General features: G+C 46.4%; 1 protein-coding gene and 3 long non-coding RNA genes across 5 annotated transcripts; all 4 read right to left on the bottom strand.

Moving 5' to 3' along the window:
* Window positions 1–1,408: 1,408 nt before the first annotated feature.
* LOC144054119 (uncharacterized) lies at window positions 1,409–3,170 on the bottom strand. Of its 2 annotated transcripts, XR_013294604.1 has the most exons (5): window positions 3,027–3,170; window positions 2,841–2,948; window positions 2,158–2,313; window positions 1,989–2,042; window positions 1,409–1,645 (listed from the first exon to the last, which is right to left on the bottom strand). It is a non-coding gene; the product is annotated as an uncharacterized LOC144054119 (long non-coding RNA). The 2 variants fall into 2 exon arrangements; XR_013294603.1 differs by lacking the exon at window positions 3,027–3,170 and having other exon boundaries at window positions 2,841–3,013.
* Window positions 3,171–4,030: 860 nt separating this feature from the next.
* On the bottom strand, window positions 4,031–5,079 carry LOC144054033 (uncharacterized). The gene is made up of 3 exons (XR_013294584.1): window positions 4,866–5,079; window positions 4,507–4,615; window positions 4,031–4,247 (listed from the first exon to the last, which is right to left on the bottom strand). It is a non-coding gene; the product is annotated as an uncharacterized LOC144054033 (long non-coding RNA).
* A 700-nt stretch (window positions 5,080–5,779) lies between these two features.
* On the bottom strand, window positions 5,780–6,795 carry LOC144053312 (uncharacterized). Its single transcript, XR_013294378.1, has 3 exons — window positions 6,703–6,795; window positions 6,024–6,077; window positions 5,780–5,869 (listed from the first exon to the last, which is right to left on the bottom strand). It is a non-coding gene; the product is annotated as an uncharacterized LOC144053312 (long non-coding RNA).
* Window positions 6,796–10,013: 3,218 nt separating this feature from the next.
* On the bottom strand, window positions 10,014–16,490 carry LOC144053134 (uncharacterized). The gene is made up of 4 exons (XM_077567236.1): window positions 16,389–16,490; window positions 13,680–16,326; window positions 12,655–13,598; window positions 10,014–12,402 (listed from the first exon to the last, which is right to left on the bottom strand). The coding sequence occupies exons 1-4, from the start codon at window positions 16,488–16,490 to the stop codon at window positions 10,096–10,098; spliced, it is 6,000 nt and encodes a 1,999-aa protein (XP_077423362.1). The 3' UTR covers window positions 10,014–10,095.
* Between the last annotated feature and the right edge of the window lie 3,221 nt (window positions 16,491–19,711).

Genomic DNA, 19,711 nt, shown 5'->3' with positions numbered 1-19,711 from the left:
ACCACTATGCATTAGGTGAACAGAACCAAAAGAGAGCAATTGGATATAGATGGATGATGAATTCACCCCTGTAAGTGTTTCTTCATGACTAATACAAAAAATACGACAGTAATGAGCATCAACATTATTGAGACTTTAAAAAGACAATTACCTCACATTTGCAGCCACACAAATTAAGACGCAACTGCACAAAGAATGTAGGAAAGTGTCTATTTAATGACAAAGGCTCCTTTAAACCTCAGAAATTAGCAACCCCACACTTACCAAGCTGTAATATCACAAACGTAAAAACATACAAACGCAATCTAAATTAAAGTAAACACAGACGTTTTATTAACAAGTATGACTGGTCTAGACACTGTACACTGTTTTCTACAAAGTCCTTTCTAATCAAGGTGTTCCGAGCCACTATGCACTACGTGTTGGTGTGCCATTTTTATCCTACTGAAAATCCAGAGCCTTGTAGTTTAATATTCCAATATAGAGTTTATAGTAGTAGTGATAGACAGTGCCGACACCATACTGATTATTTGTAGTCAAAGAGGCCAATAACCACATTTGGAGCTGATATTCATTTGTAGCAAAAGAAAAAAATGGGGTCAAAATTAATATTTTTTTAAATGTTGAAATGCTATTAAGCATGTTTATAACTTTCAAATTTGTTAAAGGCTTTTAGTTTAATTTTAAACATTAAGTTTTAAAACAAATTGGTCTATTTGCTAACAAAAAGTGCTGGGTGCTGCCAGGGTCATTAGCTTGTGTTAAGGTCAATTGAAAATTAGGCAAGTAAATGGGGTACAGTATATGCCACGGGGGAAGCGGGACTTGCAACTTCCGTAAGTCACACACCTACGCTGATACCAGTTATTGTAGCGCCATATAGGCCGTGCCCCATACTCGCACTTCCACCCTTATGTTGCAACAGTAACCAGAAACAGCGTGTGTGTGACCTAGTCTCACCTCCTTTGTAGCATATACTTCAGATCTCCCTTAAGATTTTTGTTTTAATTTCTAAGAGAAAAAGTGCAGGGAGTTCATAGTGTCTGAAGCATTAAGTGAAAATATAATTAAATACATACAGTAAATAAAAAGTTCCCTGAATTTAGTTTTAAATGAAACTCTCATGCTGGTATCTCACTGAGTGATGAATGCTTGGGTAAATAGCAATTTTTTTTTTTTTTTGTCACGGTTCATAAAAGGTTTCAGAAGATGCTTGCAAAAAGTGAAAAACTGTCTGAACATGTTAAAAAAAAACTTTGCGACAGGAAAAACTGACAAGTGAAAACTGAACATTTCTGCAACCTTTTATGAATCCCGACAAAAACTCCAAATTCTCTATGTTCGCAAGCATTCGTTGCTTAGTGAGATACCAGCAAATGGGTTTACCGTCTCTTCTGGGTCTGCCTTTTGGCTGTGGTTATTCGGTTTCTCACAAAGTCTCTAATATTCTGTACAGTCCGTTGTGACAGCACAGGGTCTTCTGCCCGCTTACACTGGCTGCATTCAACTTTGGAGGCAAGTTTTCCTTTTTTTATGTGGCTTCCAAAATGTCGCATCACTGCAGCGACCTCGGCTTTGCTCCACATTTTCTTTGGCTGTCTCCTTGCCTCACTTTCTTGATCAGCATCGTCTTTTCCTGAGAGGACTGTAAGTAAACAAAACAAAAAATACATATATATATATTTACAGATACTTGAACAATCAGAAGGTAAGCCTAACTAATGTCACAGATTATTTGTCAATTACAGTGGCTGCAACACAAAAACAGGAAGTAGATAGTACTCTCCACAGCCATTATTTATGGACTAATGCAGGCTATTGTGTGGCTGCAGGATGGCAAAAGAAAAGACCATTACCGACTGCATCTAGTCTTAAGCAGTTACGTGACTTTATTTTATGTTTTTTTTTAGCTCATTTCATTGCTCAGGAGGCCTTACATCATTGCATATTTTCATAACATAATCCAAAGACCCTAAAGCTTGTCTTACCGCCAGTTGAAGGGACTGTGTCTCCTACTGTAGACGTCACATGTGACAGCTTATCTGGTAATAACAAAAACGACGTGTGAAAATTGTCTCATCAACAAATACTGATACCGGGCGGCCTTTGTTGCCCCGTCTGCTGAGAGAAAATTTGTAAAGTAGACAGAGAACCTACCTTGGCCACCAGAGTTCTGTTCCTGCTCAAGGATCGTAGAGTCTGAGGCTGGATCCAGGTCTTTGCCATCTTCACAAAGTGGTCCTCCGACCTCTGTGCCGCTGCCCTCTGAGTCACTGCCATCATTATTTTCATTCTCACTGAATGATAAGTTACCTAGAAAAAGATAGTCATAATAAAAGATCAGTGAGGCATCAGACCCCAAGGCATCAAGTTTTAGAATTGGCCAGAAGTACAGCTGTAACAGATGCAAGATGGAAAGGATGCCACATCTAGTAGTAGGGGTGAGAACGCTAATTGTTTTTTTTTCATGCATCAATCGTCGTATTAAAAAGATTCTGCTTCGATTCAGAGTTACCGATACTAAAAATAGATTTTTAAAGTTTACATAAAAATAAAAAGCCACTGTTGTCTTCTGCATATTGCACTGGGAGAAGTTAAACATTTGTTACAGCAAACGCTGCCATTGGCACTTTTTGAAATGTGTGTTGACACACTATTGTAAACCAGGTTGCCTTGCCACTTTAATAAAAGTCAGTATGAAATATAAATCTTTGCTCTTCCTTGAGTTCTCCAATTGTTTTAAAAATACAAATGTACTAATGATGCATCGGAAGTGAATCAAATCTTGAGGTACCCATATTTTCCCACCCCTACTAAACAAGATCATCTGACATTCTCACCTTCAATTTCAATTTCAGCATAGTTTTTCGGTGTTGCTTCCTCCATCAAGTTACTAACAGCACTGTCAGCAGTCTTCTGAAGGTACTGGTGAAGTACCTGGATATCCTCTGTAAAGGGCAGTGTTGTTGGCTTATTATACTTGGCACTGCTCAGTGTGCTCAGAGCTTTGTTGGAAATCAACTCACACCACTTGGAGGTATATAGTTTCCTAAATGTTTCAGTTGCCTTCACCAGTGCTGCATCTTCTGCCATTAGTGCACGACAATGAATGATGTCGCAGATTTTGTTTAGTGTGTGCCCCAATTTCAAAGCCAGGCTTGGTGTATGGTAGGAGAGGCTTTCGTCGTCAAATCCAGCAACTTGCTTCACTGCTTGAACAACTGTTTGAGAGTTTGAGGGCTTTATGGCTTCCTCCAGGCTGTGTACAGAGTAGTTTGCTCGCAGACATACCAGCAGTCGTCCCACTTCTCAGAGCTTTTGTCGAATATGTTTGTACTTTGTGGGATCTTGACCATGTTTATTGTACAGGGACTGGGCCAAATGAACAATAGATAGGTCATTTCGTACAGCAAGGCCAATGTCATCCGTCTTCATTGTGCTAAGAAGCTTCCACATTCCACTCGAGAAGTGTTGACTGAATACGGTATCTTGGGCTGTAGCAAAACACAGAACTCTGGCTCTTCCAGCTTGTTTATCCAGATTGAGATTTTCTGGCCTTAACGAACATCTTCGGACATGTCTCCACAGTTCTTTGCGTACGTATAAGCCCTGGCAGTGCATACAATGCACAAAGTTTCCAGCCACTGTAGTAGATTTTAGCACCCTTTTCACTTTTAATTGTCCATTTTCACCTTGGAGTATGGCAATGTTATGATGAAAGTTTCCTCTGTTTCGCATTTTTTCAAACAAAGTCTTGCGCTCCTGAGAGTGACCAGGGAGGTAAAATGCATATGAAACTTCTGGGTGAGACATGTGTACTTTCAGGTGGCGAGTCAGTCTGCTTTGTGGCTTACCACAAACAAAACAGTAATTTCTATTGGTCAAATTGAGATGTTCTAGAGATTTTTTATCTTTGTTCTTCACATGCTTATTTGATGAGTCTTTGCTAGAAATTTCTGAATCTGACGTTTCGCTAGCAATGACATCTGTGAACAAACATTTTGATGTGCCAGCGTCATTTGGAAAATGTGTGTCCAAACTGTTAGAGTTGTTAGTGGGTAAGGCTGGTATTCCTTCCTTCTGTCGTACTTTAGACTGATGAGGCACCAAAGTCATGCTTGAATCTGAATCATCATCTGAATCAGGGACATATTTGCTTCCAGAGTTCTGCTCCTCATCCGAGTCTAATATTTCATCCTCTGCTTTCTTCCGTCTGTAGCAGGACAGATGCCAGACTCTTGAACATGCTGTGAACAGAGTTTGAAAATGTTGGGTCAAACAAACAGTGCCAGTTACAGTTTCAACATAACTTCTTTAAACAATTTTCTTCTCTGTACCAATCAGTGCTGTATTTTATATTGTGTAAGAAGAGTTGCCAGTAATTAAATTGTTACATCATGTCCACAATGCAGACAACTGTTCGGTGGCCAATGGCATCATTTGTTTGGTTTCTGGCTGTATCGTCTAAATTTGGACTCAAAGCAATGCTATCAATATATGGTTTACCTTTGCATCTGTATCCAGTCCATGTAAAAGAAGATATAGGTCCCAAGCATAGAACACACTTGTCAAAGGGTGACAGTGTTGAGACCTCAAGAAGGTGTTTCCAACAGTCCTGGGGGGAGGGGGGGGTTATTTATTTAAAAAGTGTTAGCAAAATATTTAATAAGCATATGGGATTGCTAGCAAAATAAAAACTTAGATGAACAAATATGTACAAACTCTGACTTCAATTATCAAGCATCCAATGAAGTTTCTCAGAGCACAAAAATATTGCTGATGACTTGACATGCACAGGAAACAATTGTTGACCGTTAACTGTAATTGTACTTTTAATTACACTCATTAGAGAAGACGTAATTTACCTTTTGAGAACTGGTCTGAGGCTCAAGTGCTGGACTAAGGTCACCCTGGCACAAGGTCAATGTGGAGTCACTTGTCTCCATCATGCACTGAAAAAAAAAATACAGAGAAAATACACACAGGTGTAATCAGACTGTTTAATTACTACAAATTCACTGAAGTTGCAGAAATATGCATGACTTTGACAGTTTTTAATTGCCAGATGGCGTTGAAATTTATTTAACAACCATATATACCTGTTCAATATCTTCAACCTCTAAGGGTTGGGCTGACCTCTCTGTGTCGGTATGCTGTAAAAGAGACAGGAAGGAAACATTTAACATAGACATACCTTCATAAAGACAACGCTTTACATCACATTGTTGATTCAGAGTGATGCAGGATCAAGAAACATTGAGTTTATGTTAGGTAATTTCAAAAACAACAGCCTACCAAGTATATTGATATACTGTATGTATAGTGATTCAACTCCACAGAAAGGTGACATTGGGTGACTGTAAGACTTAAAGATACAATGAGGTTAAATGTCCCTCTAAACCATGAGATTATGTGAATACACACACACACACAAGTAGGTGAGTGCGACAACTTCTACAGCAAATGCTTTCTCGGCGAAAGTCAGTGTATGCCAGTGTCAGTCTATGCCATACTTGGACACAACACACACACACACATTCAAACCTATGGATGAGGTTGTGACTTAAAACTTGAAAATACTATCACGAAATGTGTCAGTCCAATACACAATAAATCTAGGTGATAACACACACAAACACACTCGGTCTATTCAAAATATTATCAAGCCTTCAAAAAGTTTCTCTGTACAACAAAATATTACTGGTAACTTGATAGAGCACTGCAAACAATTACTGTAGTTGGATGCTAAATGACACTCATTAGTGATAAAGTAATTTACCTTTTGAGAATTGTTGAGTGGCTCACGACGTACTGGACTCAGGTCACGCTGGCTCAAACTCATTGAAGAGTGCCTTGTCTCCATCATGCACTGAAAGAGAAAAATAGAAAGACAATACACACAGGTGCCATCAGACTGTTTGATTACAAATGTGTTTCAAGTTGCAGAAATATGCATGAGCGGTAAACTTTGTCAGTTTTTAATTGCCAGATGGCATTGATATCCATTTAACAACCACATGTACCTGTTCAATATCTTCAACCTCTGAGGGTTGGGTTGACCTCTCTGCATCAGAATGCTGCAAAAGAGACAGGAAGGAAACATTAAACATAGACATACCTTCATTGAGACAACGCTTTACATTACGTTGCTGATTCAGAGTGATGCAGGATCAAGAAACACAGAGTTTATGTTAGGTCATTTAAACAACAGCCTACCAAGTATATTTATATACTGTATGTATAGTGATTCAACTCCACTGAAAGGTGACATTGGGTGACTGTAAGACTTGAAGATACAATGAGGTTAAATGTCCCTCTAAACCATGAGATTATGTGAACACACACACACACAAGTAGGTGAGTGCGACAACTTCTACAGCAAATGCTTTCTCGGCGAAAGTCAGTGTATGCCAGTGTCAGTCTATGCCATACTTGGACACAACACACACACACACACATTCAAACCTATGGATGAGGTTGTGACTTAAAACTTGAAAATACTATCACGAAATGTGTCAGTCCAATACACAATAAATCTAGGTGATAACACACACACACACACACTCGGTCTATTCAAAATATTATCAAGCCTTCAATAAGTTTCTCTGTACACCAAAATATTACTGGTAACTTGATAGAGCACTGCAAACAATTACTGTAGTTGGATGCTAAATGACACTCATTAGTGATAAAGTAATTTACCTTTTGAGAATTGTTGAGTGGCTCACGACGTACTGGACTCAGGTCACTCTGGCTCAAACTCATTGAAGAGTGCCTTGTCTCCATCATGCACTGAAAGAGAAAAATAAAAAGACAATACACACAGGTGCCATCAGACTGTTTGATTACAAATTTGTTTCAAGTTGCAGAAATATGCATGAGCGGTAAACTTTGACAGTTTTTAATTGCCAGATGGCATTGATATCCATTTAACAACCACATGTACCTGTTCAATATCTTCAACCTCTGAGGGTTGGGCTGACCTCTCTGCGTCAGAATGCTGCAAAAGAGACAGGAAGGAAACATTAAACATAGACATACCTTCATTGAGACAACGCTTTACATTACGTTGCTGATTCAGAGTGATGCAGGATCAAGAAACACAGAGTTTATGTTAGGTCATTTAAACAACAGTTTACCAAGTATATTTATATACTGTATGTATAGTGATTCAACTCCACAGAAAGGTGATATTGGGTGACTGTAAGACTTAAAGATACAATGAGGTTAAATGTCCCTCTAAACCATGAGATTATGTGAACACACACACACACAAGTAGGTGAGTGCGACAACTTCTACAGGAAATGCTTTCTCGGCGAAAGTCAGTGTATGCCAGTGTCAGTCTATGCCATACTTGGACACAACACACACTCGTTTCTCATCTGTGTCGTTTCTCACTCCGCTCGTGGGTAATATCCTTTGTCCTAGAAAAGTCCCTCCCAGAATGACATGATATCTCAATACAGTTGACCAACTGCCCCCCTCTTAGTCCCAAGATAGAACACAGGTAATCAGATAAGGGTTGACGTTGTTTACAGAAGAGACAGAGAGAGAGAGAGGCTGGGGAGCCGTTAGTATAACAAAGGGTCTAATTTACACTTTCGCTTGCCCCCACCATATGTTCTAAGGAAAGAACAAAGAGAAAACCAACCCCCTCGCATCATTTGAATTCTCACACAAAACTATACTGAGTAAATCAAAGCAATTTTGTCCAATTCTAAATAGTTATAACTAAATCAAAACAGTTATAATTAAATTGAAACAGAATATTTACTTCACTACTATCCAGCCTCTTTTTCATGTTTCTCTCCACTAACACACCTGATTCATAATCAGAATCGTTAGATCATTAGATTCAGCTGTGAGACATTGAAAACAGGCTGGACAGTGGCTCTGGAGGACCGAACTTGGCCACCCCTGCTAGAGGCTTTTAAATCCTCTTTAAAAACCCACCATTTTTCTCTGGCGTTTTATGGATGAGCACACCCGAACCATGGCACTATAGTTCTTTTTAACCTTATTGTACCTATGTTTGTTTTAAAATTATCACTGTCATTTTATGTATTTGAACCTTGTTTCATGTGCTTCAATTGTTTTTAACCTGTGTAAAGCACTTTGATCGACTGCTGCCACCCTAAATGTGCTCTATAAATAAACTTGACCTGAACATAAAGAGGACTTTAATGTTTCCACTTTTTCTTAAGTTGATTACTTGATCAGATTCTATGAAGAGATTGTCAACATTGGGAGGTACATGGTGTACAAATACAGTCAAATAAATATGGCTAATGAAAATTGTAACTATTACACTTTTAGAATGTGTCTTTTTGAATGAACAATAGTACACAGAGTTGAGTAAAAACAATACAGTTTTTATCATTAACCATTGGGAATCTATGACCTACAAGTAGGCCTACATAGCTCACCTTTCATATTTAATCATTTAATTAATGCTCAAGTATAATTAATATTTTAGAAGCAGTGCGGTGTAAAATGAATTTAGCAGACTGCACGGCTAAATTTGTGACTGGGATAAAAGTTTATTTTGCAGTTGATGTCACACGTTGTCATCCTCATTGGATGACTATCTATCTATCTATCTATCTATCTATCTATCTATCTATCTATCTATCTAACTATCTATCTATCTATCTATCTATCTATCTATCTATCTATCTATATATCTATCTATCTATCTATCTATCTATCTATCTATCTATCTATCTATCTATCTATCTATCTATCTATCTATCTATCTATCCATCCATCCATCCATCCATCCATCTATCCATCTATCTAACTGTGAGGTGTGGTTGCTTTTAGTGACAGTTCGAAAACAGCATGTGGCCTTCAATCAATCAATCAATCAATCAATAGCCTACATGCTTTTTAATTACACAAGGATTTTTGCTATTTGTAGGCTGCCCGGGTCCCTATCACCCACAAATAGCAGGGGCACATTGTATAGAATATATATTGTGGTGATATTTACAGTATTTTTATTTTGTCTTCATGAGCATACTCAATATTAGAGTAATCCAAAGGTAATCTAGTTACATTACTTTAATATTATGGTACTTGGATTATGTTACTAACTACATTTTTTAGCAGGTAACTTGTAACTGTAATGGATTACATTTTAAAAGTAACCCTCCCAACCTTGCATATGCTGTATGCAAACATTGCCGAATGAAAGTTAAGTGCTGCAGCAACACTACATGTCTGGTGCTTCTTCACATAAACCACTATCACGCCGACATGCCTCTAGCAGGTAATGCTACTAGTAGCATGTAGTGAACATCGACCTGGTTGTTTGTTTTTACAACCCCATCATGGACAAAAGAGGACTCTTTCGCTTGTCTTGTGACTCTCCAAAGTGTGGGGGTGACCAAACCCCGCTGTGAGGTACCAGCATCCTCCTGTTGGCCATTCTAAAATTTTAACACTATGAATTACTGTGTTCACCCTTTTTAATTTCCATTTCCTCGATTAAAGAGGCCATATTTTATTGAACTTCTCAAAGAGATTTAATCTGACGTTGCCGGCGTTTCAACAGAGTGTTTGACAAGGAAACAAAGTTGTTTTTAAAGGCCCAAAAATGCACAAAAAAACCTTTAAATGCACAAAAAAACCTTTGACACTCCCAAAATGTTTTCTGCTCAGAAAATGATCTTATATATATTATTTCCCAAGGGTTTGTGTTAATTTACAACCAAAACTATACAGTTAAAACCTACACTAAATGCAACAGTAAAATCAAGTCATTTTTATTTGATTTGTTCACTTACATTTGTAAAAGATTCTCAAAGTGTAGACAGGTTGACAATGATTTGTGACATCCAATGATTCAGTTTTCAAGGAAAATTTATAGATTGCATTTTGGAGGAATAGAAGAAAAACTAAGAAGTGTCCATAAATAAGTATCTAACCATGCATGAAAACTCATGAAACTCAAAGCCTTGGTTACTATTTATAATATGATAAAGTAAATGTGTTCCACATGGTAGTGCAGTCCTGCAAGGTCCATCTGATCTGTCCAGATGCATAAAAGTCATACGAAAAACAAGTAATCTGGGCAGCCCGTGTTGTTAAATTTAGGGATAAGCTCGTGGTGGTCGTGGCCAAAGTGCACGAGGGTGTGGTAGTGGGGGCTGTGGCCAAGGTTGCCAATATGGTCGTGGCTCATAACTCCGTTGTGGTGGTGACCAATATGGATAACGCGGCATTGGCCAGTATGGTACAGGTGGACTGGGTGGTCCTGGTGGACTAGGTGGTCCTGGTGGTCCAGGTGGTCCTGGTAGACCACGGAAACCCTGTGGTCCACGTGGTCCCTCTGGTCCAAGTGGTCCAATTAGACCGTCTGGTCCTGGTAGTCCATTTGGTCCAGGTGGACCCTCTGGTCCTGATGGACCTTCTGGTCCTGGTGGACCCTCTGGTCCATCTGTTCCTGGTGGACCACCTGGTCCTAGTGGTCCCTCTGGACCTGGTGGACCATCTGGTCCGGGTGGACCCTCTGGTCCATCTGGTCCTGTTTGACCATCTGGTCCTGGTCGACCATCTGGTCCTTGTAGACCGTCTGGTCCTGGTTGACCATCTGGTCCAGGTGGACCCTCTGATCCATCTAGTCCTGGTGGACCATCTGGTCCCGGTGGACCCTCTGGTCCATCTGGTCCTGGTGGGCCCTCTGGTCCAACTGGCCCCGGTTGACCGTCTGGTCCATCTGGGCCCTGTGGACCCTCAGGTCCTGGTGGGCCCTCTTCTCCATCTGGTCCTGGGGAACCATCAGGTCCTGGTGGACCCTCTTCTCCATCTGGTCCTGGTGACCCATCAGGTCCTGGTGGACCATCTGGCCCTGGTGGACCACCTGATCCCGGTGGACCATCTGCTCCATCTGGGCCTGGTTGACCATCTGGTCCTGGTGGACCTTCTGGTCCATCTGGTCCTGGTTGTCCATCTGGTCCTGGTTGACCCTCTGGTCCATCTGGTCCCTGTAGACCATGTGGTCCTGTTGGGCCCTGTGGTCCATCTGGTCCAGGTGGACCCTCTGATCCAGGTAGACCATCTGGTCCTGGTGCACCATCTGGTCCATCTGGCCCTGGTGGACCCTCTGGTCCTTCCGGTCCTGGTGAACCATTTGGTCCTGTTGGACCATCTGGTCCTGGCAGACCCTCTGGTCCTTCTGCTCCTTGTGGACCCTCTGGTCCAGGTGGACCTTCTGGTCCATCTGGTCCTGGTGGACCCTCTGGTCCAGGAGGACCCTCTGGTCCATCTGGTCCTAATGGACCTTCTGGTCCTGGTGGACCCTCTGTGCCTGGTAGACCATCTGGGCCTGGTGGACCCTCTGGTCCACGTAGACCCTGTGGTCCACGTGGACCCTCTGGTCCATCTGGTCCTTGTCGACCATCAGGTCCATCTGGTCCTGGTAGACCATCTGGTCCTGGTGAGCCCTCTGGTCCTTCAGGTCCTGGTGAACCATCTTGTCCTGCTGGACCTTCTGGTCCAGGTGGACCCTCTGGTCCATCAGGACCTGGTGGACCATCTGGTCCTAGTTGACCATCTGGTCCATCAGGTCCTGGTAGACCATCTTGTCCATCAGGTCCTGGTGGACCATCTGGTCCTGGATGACCATCTGGGCCTGGTTGACCCTCTGGTCCATCTGGTCCCGGTGGACCATCTGGTCCATCTTGTCCTGGTGGACCCTCAGGTCCGCGGGGACCTTCTGGTCCATCTGGTCCTGGTGGACCATCTGGTCCTAGTGGACCTTCTAGACCTGGTGGACCTTCTGGCCCACCAGGTCCTTGTACACCATCTGGTCCTGGTGAACCATCTAGTCCTGGTGGACCTTCTGGTCCTGGTGGACCATCTGGTCCTGGTGGGCCTTCTGGTCCTGGTGGACCATCAGGCCCTTGTAGACCATCTGGTCCCGGTGGACCATCTGGTCCAGGTGGACCCTCTGGACCATCTGGTCCTGGTGAACCATCTGGTCCAGGTGGACCCTCTGGCCCATCTGATCCTGGTGCACCATCTGGTCCTGGCTGACCATCTGGTCCGTCTTGTCCGGGCGGACCCTCTGGTCCTGGAAGACCCTGTAGTCCATCTGGTCCTGGTGAACCATCTGGTCCATTTGGTCCTGGTGGACCTTCTGGTCCACCTGGACCTTCTAGTCCCTCTGGCCCTGGTGGACCATCTGGTCCTGGTGATCCCTCTGGTCCACGTGGACCTTCTGGTCCATCTGGCCCTGGTGAACCACCCGGTCCTGTTGGACCTTCTGGTCCTTCTGGTCCTGTTGGACCATCTGGTCCTGGTGGACCTTCTGGTCCATCTGGCCCCGCTGGTCCATCTGGTCCTGGTAGACCATCTGGTCCATCTGGCCCTGGTTGTCCATCTGGTCCTGGTGGACCCTCTGTACCATCTGGTCCTGGTGGACCGTCTGGTCCTGATGGGCCCCCTGGTCCTTTTGGTCCTGGTGGACCCTCTGGTCCTCTTGGACCTTCTGGTCCATCTGGTCCTGGTGGACCTTCTGGTCCATCTGGTCCTGGTGAACCATCTGGGCCCTGTGCACCGTCTGGCCCTGGTGCACCATCTTGACCTGGTGGACCCTCTGGTCCTAGTGGACCCTCTGGTCCATCTGGTCCCGGTGAACCATCTGGTCCTGGTGGACCTTCTGGTCCATCTGGTCCTGGTTGGCCATCTGGTCCTGAAGGTCCCTCTGGTCCATCTTGTCCTGGTGAACCATCTGGTCCTGCTGGACCTTCTGGTCCTGGTGGACCCTCTGGTCCTTCTTCTCCTTGTGGACCACCTGGTCCAGTTGGACCATCTGGTCCATCTGGTCCTGGTGGACCCTCTGGTCCACGTGGACCCTCTTGTCCATCTGGTCCTGGTGGACCCTCTGGTCCATCTGGTCCTGGTGGACCTTCTGGTCCATCTGGTCCTGGTGAACCATCTGGTCCATCTGGTCCTGGTGGACCATCTGGTCCTGGTTGACCATCTGGTCCATCTTGTCCTGGTGCACCATTTGGTCCTGGTTGTCCATCTAGTCCATCTTGTCCTTGTGGACCCTCTGGTCCTGGTGGGCCCTCTGGTCCTGGTGGACCCTCCTGTCCATCTTGTCCTGGTGGACCATTAGGTCCAACTGCTCCTTGTGGACCCTCTGGTCCATCTGGTCCTGGTGAGCCATCTGCTCCATCTGGTCCAGTGGGACCCTCGGGTCCATCTGGTCCTGGTGGACCCTCTGGTCCACGTGGACCCTCTGCTCCATCTGGTCCAGGTTGACCGTCTGGTCCTGAAGGACCCTCTGGTCCTGGTGGACCCTCTGGTCCTTCTTGTCCCGGTGAACCATCTAGTCCTGGTACACCCTCTGGTCCTGGTGGACCCTCAGATCCATCTGGTCCTGGTTGACCTTCTGGTCCTGGTTGACCTTCTGGTCCATCTGGTCCTGGTGAACCCTGTGGTCCATCTGGTCCCGGAGGACCCTGAGGTCCATCTGGCCCTGTTTCACCATCTGGTCCTGGTGGACCATCGGAACCATCTGGTCCTGGTGGACCATCTGGTCCTGGTGGACCACCTGGACCTTCCGGTCCTGGTGCTCCATCTGGTCCTTGTGCACCATCGGGTCCTGTTGCGCCCTCTTGCCCATCTGGTCCTGGTGGACCCTCTGGTCCCTCTGGTCCTGGTGGACCCTCTTCTCCATCAGGTCCTGCTAGACCATCTGGTCCTGGTCGACCATCTGGGCCGTTTGACCCTGGTTGTCCATCTGGTCCTGGTGAGCCCTCCGGTCCAACTGGTCCTTGTGAACCATCCGGTCCTGGTGAGCCATCTGGTCCATCTGGTCCTGGCAGACCATCAAGTCCTGGTGAACCATCTGGTCCATCTTGCCCTGGTGCACCTTCTGGTCCACGTGGACCATCTGGTCCATCTGGCCCTGGTGGTCCAACTGGTCCTGGTGGACCTTCTGTACCTTCTGGTCCTTGTGGACCCTCTTGTCCTGGTGGGCCACTTGGTCCATCTGGTCCTGGTGGACCCTCTGGTCCACTTGGACCTTCTGGTCCATTCGGCCCTGGTGGACCTTCTTGGCCATCTGGCCCTGGTCGACCCTCTGGTCCTTCTCCACCATCTGTCCCTGGTTGACCATCTGGTCCTGGTGGACCCTGTGGTCCTCTTGGACCACCTGGTCCATCTGGTCCTGGTGAACCATCTGGTCCTGGTGGACCCTCTGGCCCATCTGGTCCTGTTTGGCCAACTGGTCCTTGCGGACCCTCTGGTCCATCTGGTCCTGGTGAACCATCTGGTCCTGTTTGACCATCTGGTCCTTGTGGACCCTCTGGTCCTTCTTCTCCTTGTGGGCCATCTGGTCCAGGTGGACCTTCTGTACCATCTGGTCCCGGTGGACCCTCTGGCCCACGTGGACCCTCTTGTCCATCTGGTCCTCTAGGACCTTCTTGTCCATCTGGTCCTTGTGGACCCTCTGCTCCATCTGGTCCTGGTTGACCCTCTGGTCCATCTGGTCCTGCAGGACCATCTGGTCCTGGTTGACCCTCTGGTCCATCTGGTCCTGGTGGACCATCTGGTCCTGGTCCTCCATCTTGTCCATCTAGTCCCGGTGGACCCTCTGGTCCTGATGGGCCCTCTGGTCCTTGTGGTCCCTCTTGTCCATCTGGCCCTGGTGGACCGTCGGGTCCATCTGGTCCTGGTGGACCCTCTGGTCCATCTTGTCCTGGTGAGCCATCTTGTCCATCTGGTCCTGGCGGACCCTCAAGTCCATCTGGTCCTGGTGGACCCATTGGTCCAAGTGGACCCTCTGGTCCAACTGGTCCAGGTAGACCATCTGGTCCTTCTGACCCTTCTGGTCCCGGTGGCCCCTCTGGTCCATCTTGTCCAGGTAGACCATCTGGTCCTTGTGGACCCGATGGTCCTGGTGGACCCTCAGATCCATCTGGTCCTTTTGGACCTTCTGGTCCTGGTGGACCTGCTGATCCATCTGGTCCTGGTGGACCATCTGGCCCATCTTGTCCCGTTGGACCCTGAGGTCCATCTGGCCCTGGTGCACCATCTGGTCCTGGTGGACCTTCTGGACCATCTGGTCCTGGTGGACCACCTGGACCATCTGGTCCTGCTGGACCCTCTATTCCATCTGGTCCTGGTGGACCCTCTGGTCCTTGTGCACCATCTGGTCCAGGTGGACCATCTGGTCCTGATGGACCCTCTGGTCCTTCTTCTCCTGTTGGACCGTCTGGTCCTGGTGGACCATCTGGGCCATCTTGCCCAGGTTGCCCATCTGGCCCTGGTGGACCCTCTTCTCCATCAGGTCCTGGTGGACCTTCTGGTCCATCTGGTCCTGGTGAGCCATCTGGTCCATCTGGTCCTGGTTGTCCTTCTGGTCCTTCTGGTCCTGGAGGACCATCTGAGCCCTCTGGTCCTGGTAGACCATCTTCTCCAGGTGGACCATCTGGTCCATCTGGTCCTGGTGGACCTTCTGGTCCCTCTGGTCCTGTTGGGCCTTCTGATCCACCTGGTCCTGGTGGACCCTCTTCTCCATCGGGTCCTGGTGGGCCATCTGGTCCTGGTGAACCATCTGGGCCATCTGGTCCTGGTGGGCCATCTTCTCCATCAGGTCCTGGTTGACCATCTGGTCCTGGTGGACCATCTGGGCCATCTGGTCCTGGTGGACCATCTTCTCCAGGTGGACCCTCTGGTCCATCTGGTCCTTCTGGTCCTGGTAGACCCTCTTGTCCATCTTGTCCTGGAAGGCCTTCTGGTCCAGGTGAACCGTCTGGTCCTGGTGGGCCCTCAGATCCATCTGGTCCTGGTGGACCTTCTGGTCCCATTGGACCCTCTGATCCATCTGTTCCTGGTGGACCCTCTGGTCCATCTAGTCCTGGTGGACCCTCTGGTCCATCTGGCCCTGGTTCACCATCTGGTCCAGGTGGACCATCTGGACCATCTGGTCCTGGTGGACCATCTGGTCCTGGTGGACCTTCCTCTCCATTATCTCCTGGTTGACCCTCTTGTCCTGGTAGACCATCCGGTCCTGGGGGGCCATCTTCCCCATCTGGTCCTGGTGGACCCTCTGGTCCCTCTGGTCCTGGTGGACCTTCTTCTCCACTTTCTCCTGGTGGACCATCTGGTCCTGGAGGACCATCTGGACCATCTTGTCCACGTGGTCCATCTGGGCCTGGTGGACCCTCTTCTCCATCTGGTCCTTGTGAACCCTCTGGTCCTGGTGGGCCCTCTGGTCCATCTTGTCCGGGTTGACCATCTGATCCATCTGGTCCTGGTGGACCATCTGGTCCATCTGGTCCTGGTGGACCATCTGGTCCACGTGGACCCTCTGGACCATCTTGTCCTGGTGGACCATCTGGTCCTTGTGCACCATCTGGTCCTGGCTGACCTTCTGGGCCTGGTGGACCGTCTTCTCCATCTTGACCATCTGGTCCTGGCGGACCATCTGGCCCTGATGGCCCGTCTGGCCCTGGTGGACCCTCTTCTCCATCTGGTCCCGGTGGACCTATTTCTCCTGGTGGGCCATCTTGGCCATCTTGTCCTGGTTGTCCTTCTGGTCCTGGTGGACCATCTGGGCCATCTGGTCCTGGTGGACCATCTTCTCCAGGCGGACCCTCTGGTCCATCTGGTCCTGGTTGACCTCCTGGTCCCTCTTGTCCTGGTGGGCCCTCTTCTCCATCAGGTCCTGGTGGTCCATCTGGTCCTGGTGGACCATCTTCTCCAGATGGACCCTGTGGTCCATTTGGTCCTGGTGGTCCATCTGGTCCTGGTGGGCCCTCATCTCCATCTGGTCCTGGTTGACCATCTGGGCCATCTGGTCCTGGTGGGCCCTCTTCTCCATCAGGTCCTGGTGGTCCATCTGGTCCTGGTGGACCATCTTCTCCAGATGAACCCTCTGGTCCATTTGGTCCTGGTGGTCCTTCTGGTCCTGGTGGACCATCCTGGCCATCTGGTCCCGGTGGACCATCTTCCCCAGGTGGACCCTCTGGTCCTGGTGGACCTTCTGGTCCTGGTGGTCCTGAAGGTGGTCCTGAAGGTGGTCCCGAAGGTGGTCCTGAAGGTGGTCCTGAAGGTGGTCCTGAAGGTGGTCCTGAAGGTGGTCCTGAAGGTGGTCCCGAAGGTCGTCCTGAAGGTCGTCCTGAAGGTCGTCCTGAAGATTGTCCCGGTGGTCCTGATTGACCATCCTCTTCATCTTCTCCTGGTGGACCATCTGGTCCTGGTGGTTCCTCTTCTCCATCAGGTCCAGGTTGTCCCGAAGGTGGTCCTGAAGGTGGTCCTGAAGGTGGTCCTGAAGGTCGTCCTGAAGATTGTCCCGGTGGTCCTGATTGACCATCCTCTTCATCTTCTCCTGGTGGACCATCTGGTCCTGGTGGTTCCTCTTCTCCATCAGGTCCTGAAGGTGGTCCTGAAGGTGGTCCTGAAGGTGGTCCCGAATTTGGTCTTGAAGGTCGACCCGGTGGTCCTGGTTGAGATGGTGGCGGTGGGCCATTTTCATCAGGAGTAATGGCTGGATCAGCTGGCTCTTGTCTCTTTATCCTAACAGACATACATTTGGTCTCTGCAATAAAGAGTTAATGTCTGTGTTACACGGTTACATTTCACTGGCTCTCTCTTACCGGGTAGTTTTTTTAATTTGAATTTGAATTTTTAGAATTTGATAACTTACCAACCAGCAGAAGGGCAACAGTGAACACCTTGAGAATGATCATTGTGGCTGGTGATGTCCTGAAAGACAGTGAAAAGGAATGCTAAATATACATGTAGAGAAAGTCCATTAGACAAATATCATGTGAAAGCTGGCTGTTTGGACAATGTCAAGTTGCCATGGCCCGGGTTCCATGTCTTGCCATGAGGCGCCTGGACTGATTGCTGTCATGTCTATGCTAATCTTTATGTCCTCGCTGTAAGACGGAATCTTCACATTGACCAAAATAAATCAACATTTTGTGTTCAATTACTATTGTAGTATGCTAAATAATTTCTCATTTATTATGTTGTCATTGATTTAAATAAAATGTTGGCACGGTGAATGTTAGTTTAGCGCATTCGCCTCATAGTTCAGAAGTATAGGAATTGTACACAGGAAAGGTCCGACCTTCCTGTGTGGAGATTGCATATTTTCGCTGTGCCTGCGTGGCTTTTTTCCGAGTGCACTGGTTTCCTTCCAGATTTCAAAAACATGTATACTTTAAATTTTCTATAGGTATAATTCTGCGTGTGAATGGTTGTCTACAGTAATTGTGCCCTGTGATTGGCAGACAACCAGTCCAGGGTGTAACCCGTCATTTGCCCAAAGACAGCTGGGATAGGCTCCAAAAATTCTGAGAGGATCCACAGATAACAGAAGGAGACTTCTCCAAGAACTGCAAGTCTCCTGTGTGAAACAACAAGGGATTGTGGTGGAGGAGCATGTAGAAGGCATAAAGAATGTGAAGAAAATTGAGATGGATAAAGCAGGACAGATTTTGTGTGTGTGTGTGTGTTTTTAAAGCTTCCTAATCAAAATTCGACAATAGCGATTGTGTGGCTGTGGTTGAGAGAATGATGTGTCATTCCATAAAAGTTAATGAGCAGGTATGACAGCAGTGGCTCACGTGACTACACTTTGTAATTCGCCCAAGACTTCTTTGGATGAAAACAATGAATTTGAGCAGAATTTGGTTCCAGATATGTCGGATGAGTGCCTGCTACGAGTGGAAGTAGCAGGCAGGCAGAGAGTGCTGGACCCTCTAGAACAGGGTTCACCAATTCCGGTCCTCGAGGTCCAAAGTCCTGCAGGTTTTAGATGTTTCCGCCTACCAACACACCTGATACTAAAGATCAGGATTGTTATCAGGCATGCTGGTGAGCTGAATCAGGTGTGCTAGTGGGCGAAAACATCTAAAACATGCAGGAATCCGGACCTCGAGGACCAGTTTGGGTGATACCTTGCTCTAGAACAACGAGGTAGGAGCTAACCAACTTGCAAGTTGCTGTTGCTTGAACAGTCAGCCACTACTGTACAGTTAAAAAAATAAAAAATAAAATAAGATGAACAATCACTCGTCATCCCCATCAAGCCATAGTGTTTGTTATAGGCCATAGGTTCTCATCCACACCTACTACGATGGTTTCAATTTTCCAGAAACCTTGGAAAGTAAAATTTCTCAGAAACCTTGGAAAGTACTAAGGCATGGCATGGTGAATCCAGGCCTGACACTCGTCTTCTATAATGTCGTCACAGGCATGTCCCCACAAATAAGGAATGGAGCTCATTCTACAAATACTGTACTATATAAAATGAATAAACTTCCACTTCACGATCATGCTCCTTCATGCTTCAAAATCTCTGATAGCGACCAAAATACTCACCTATTTTTTGATAGCAGCTTCACAAGTTTTGCAACTTGACAATGCCTGTCACACAGTGTCACAGGTATTTTTAGGAATGATTATTCTATCGATTATTTCATCAATAATCAAATTATCCCATGGGTTTTGTTTGGCATTAAAGTGTATTGCAAACAGTTTTCCCCAATTACTCTTTATCCATCAATTATTGTTTTTTATGTGGTATTGGTTTGTGATATATATATGTATTTATTTATTTTTGTTTTAAACAACAACAACTAAAGAACAGCTTAACTATATCACACACGAGGAATTGATGTTGTACTCATCAGGGTTTTTTTTCTAACTGCGGTTACTAGTTAGTTTTCCAAACTAAAATTA

This window comes from Vanacampus margaritifer, chromosome 6, assembly GCF_051991255.1.
Source record: "Vanacampus margaritifer isolate UIUO_Vmar chromosome 6, RoL_Vmar_1.0, whole genome shotgun sequence".
Taxonomy (NCBI): Eukaryota; Metazoa; Chordata; class Actinopteri; order Syngnathiformes; family Syngnathidae; genus Vanacampus; species Vanacampus margaritifer.
The sequence above is the reverse complement of the archived record's forward strand: the minus strand, read 5'-3'. Positions and strand labels throughout refer to the sequence as shown.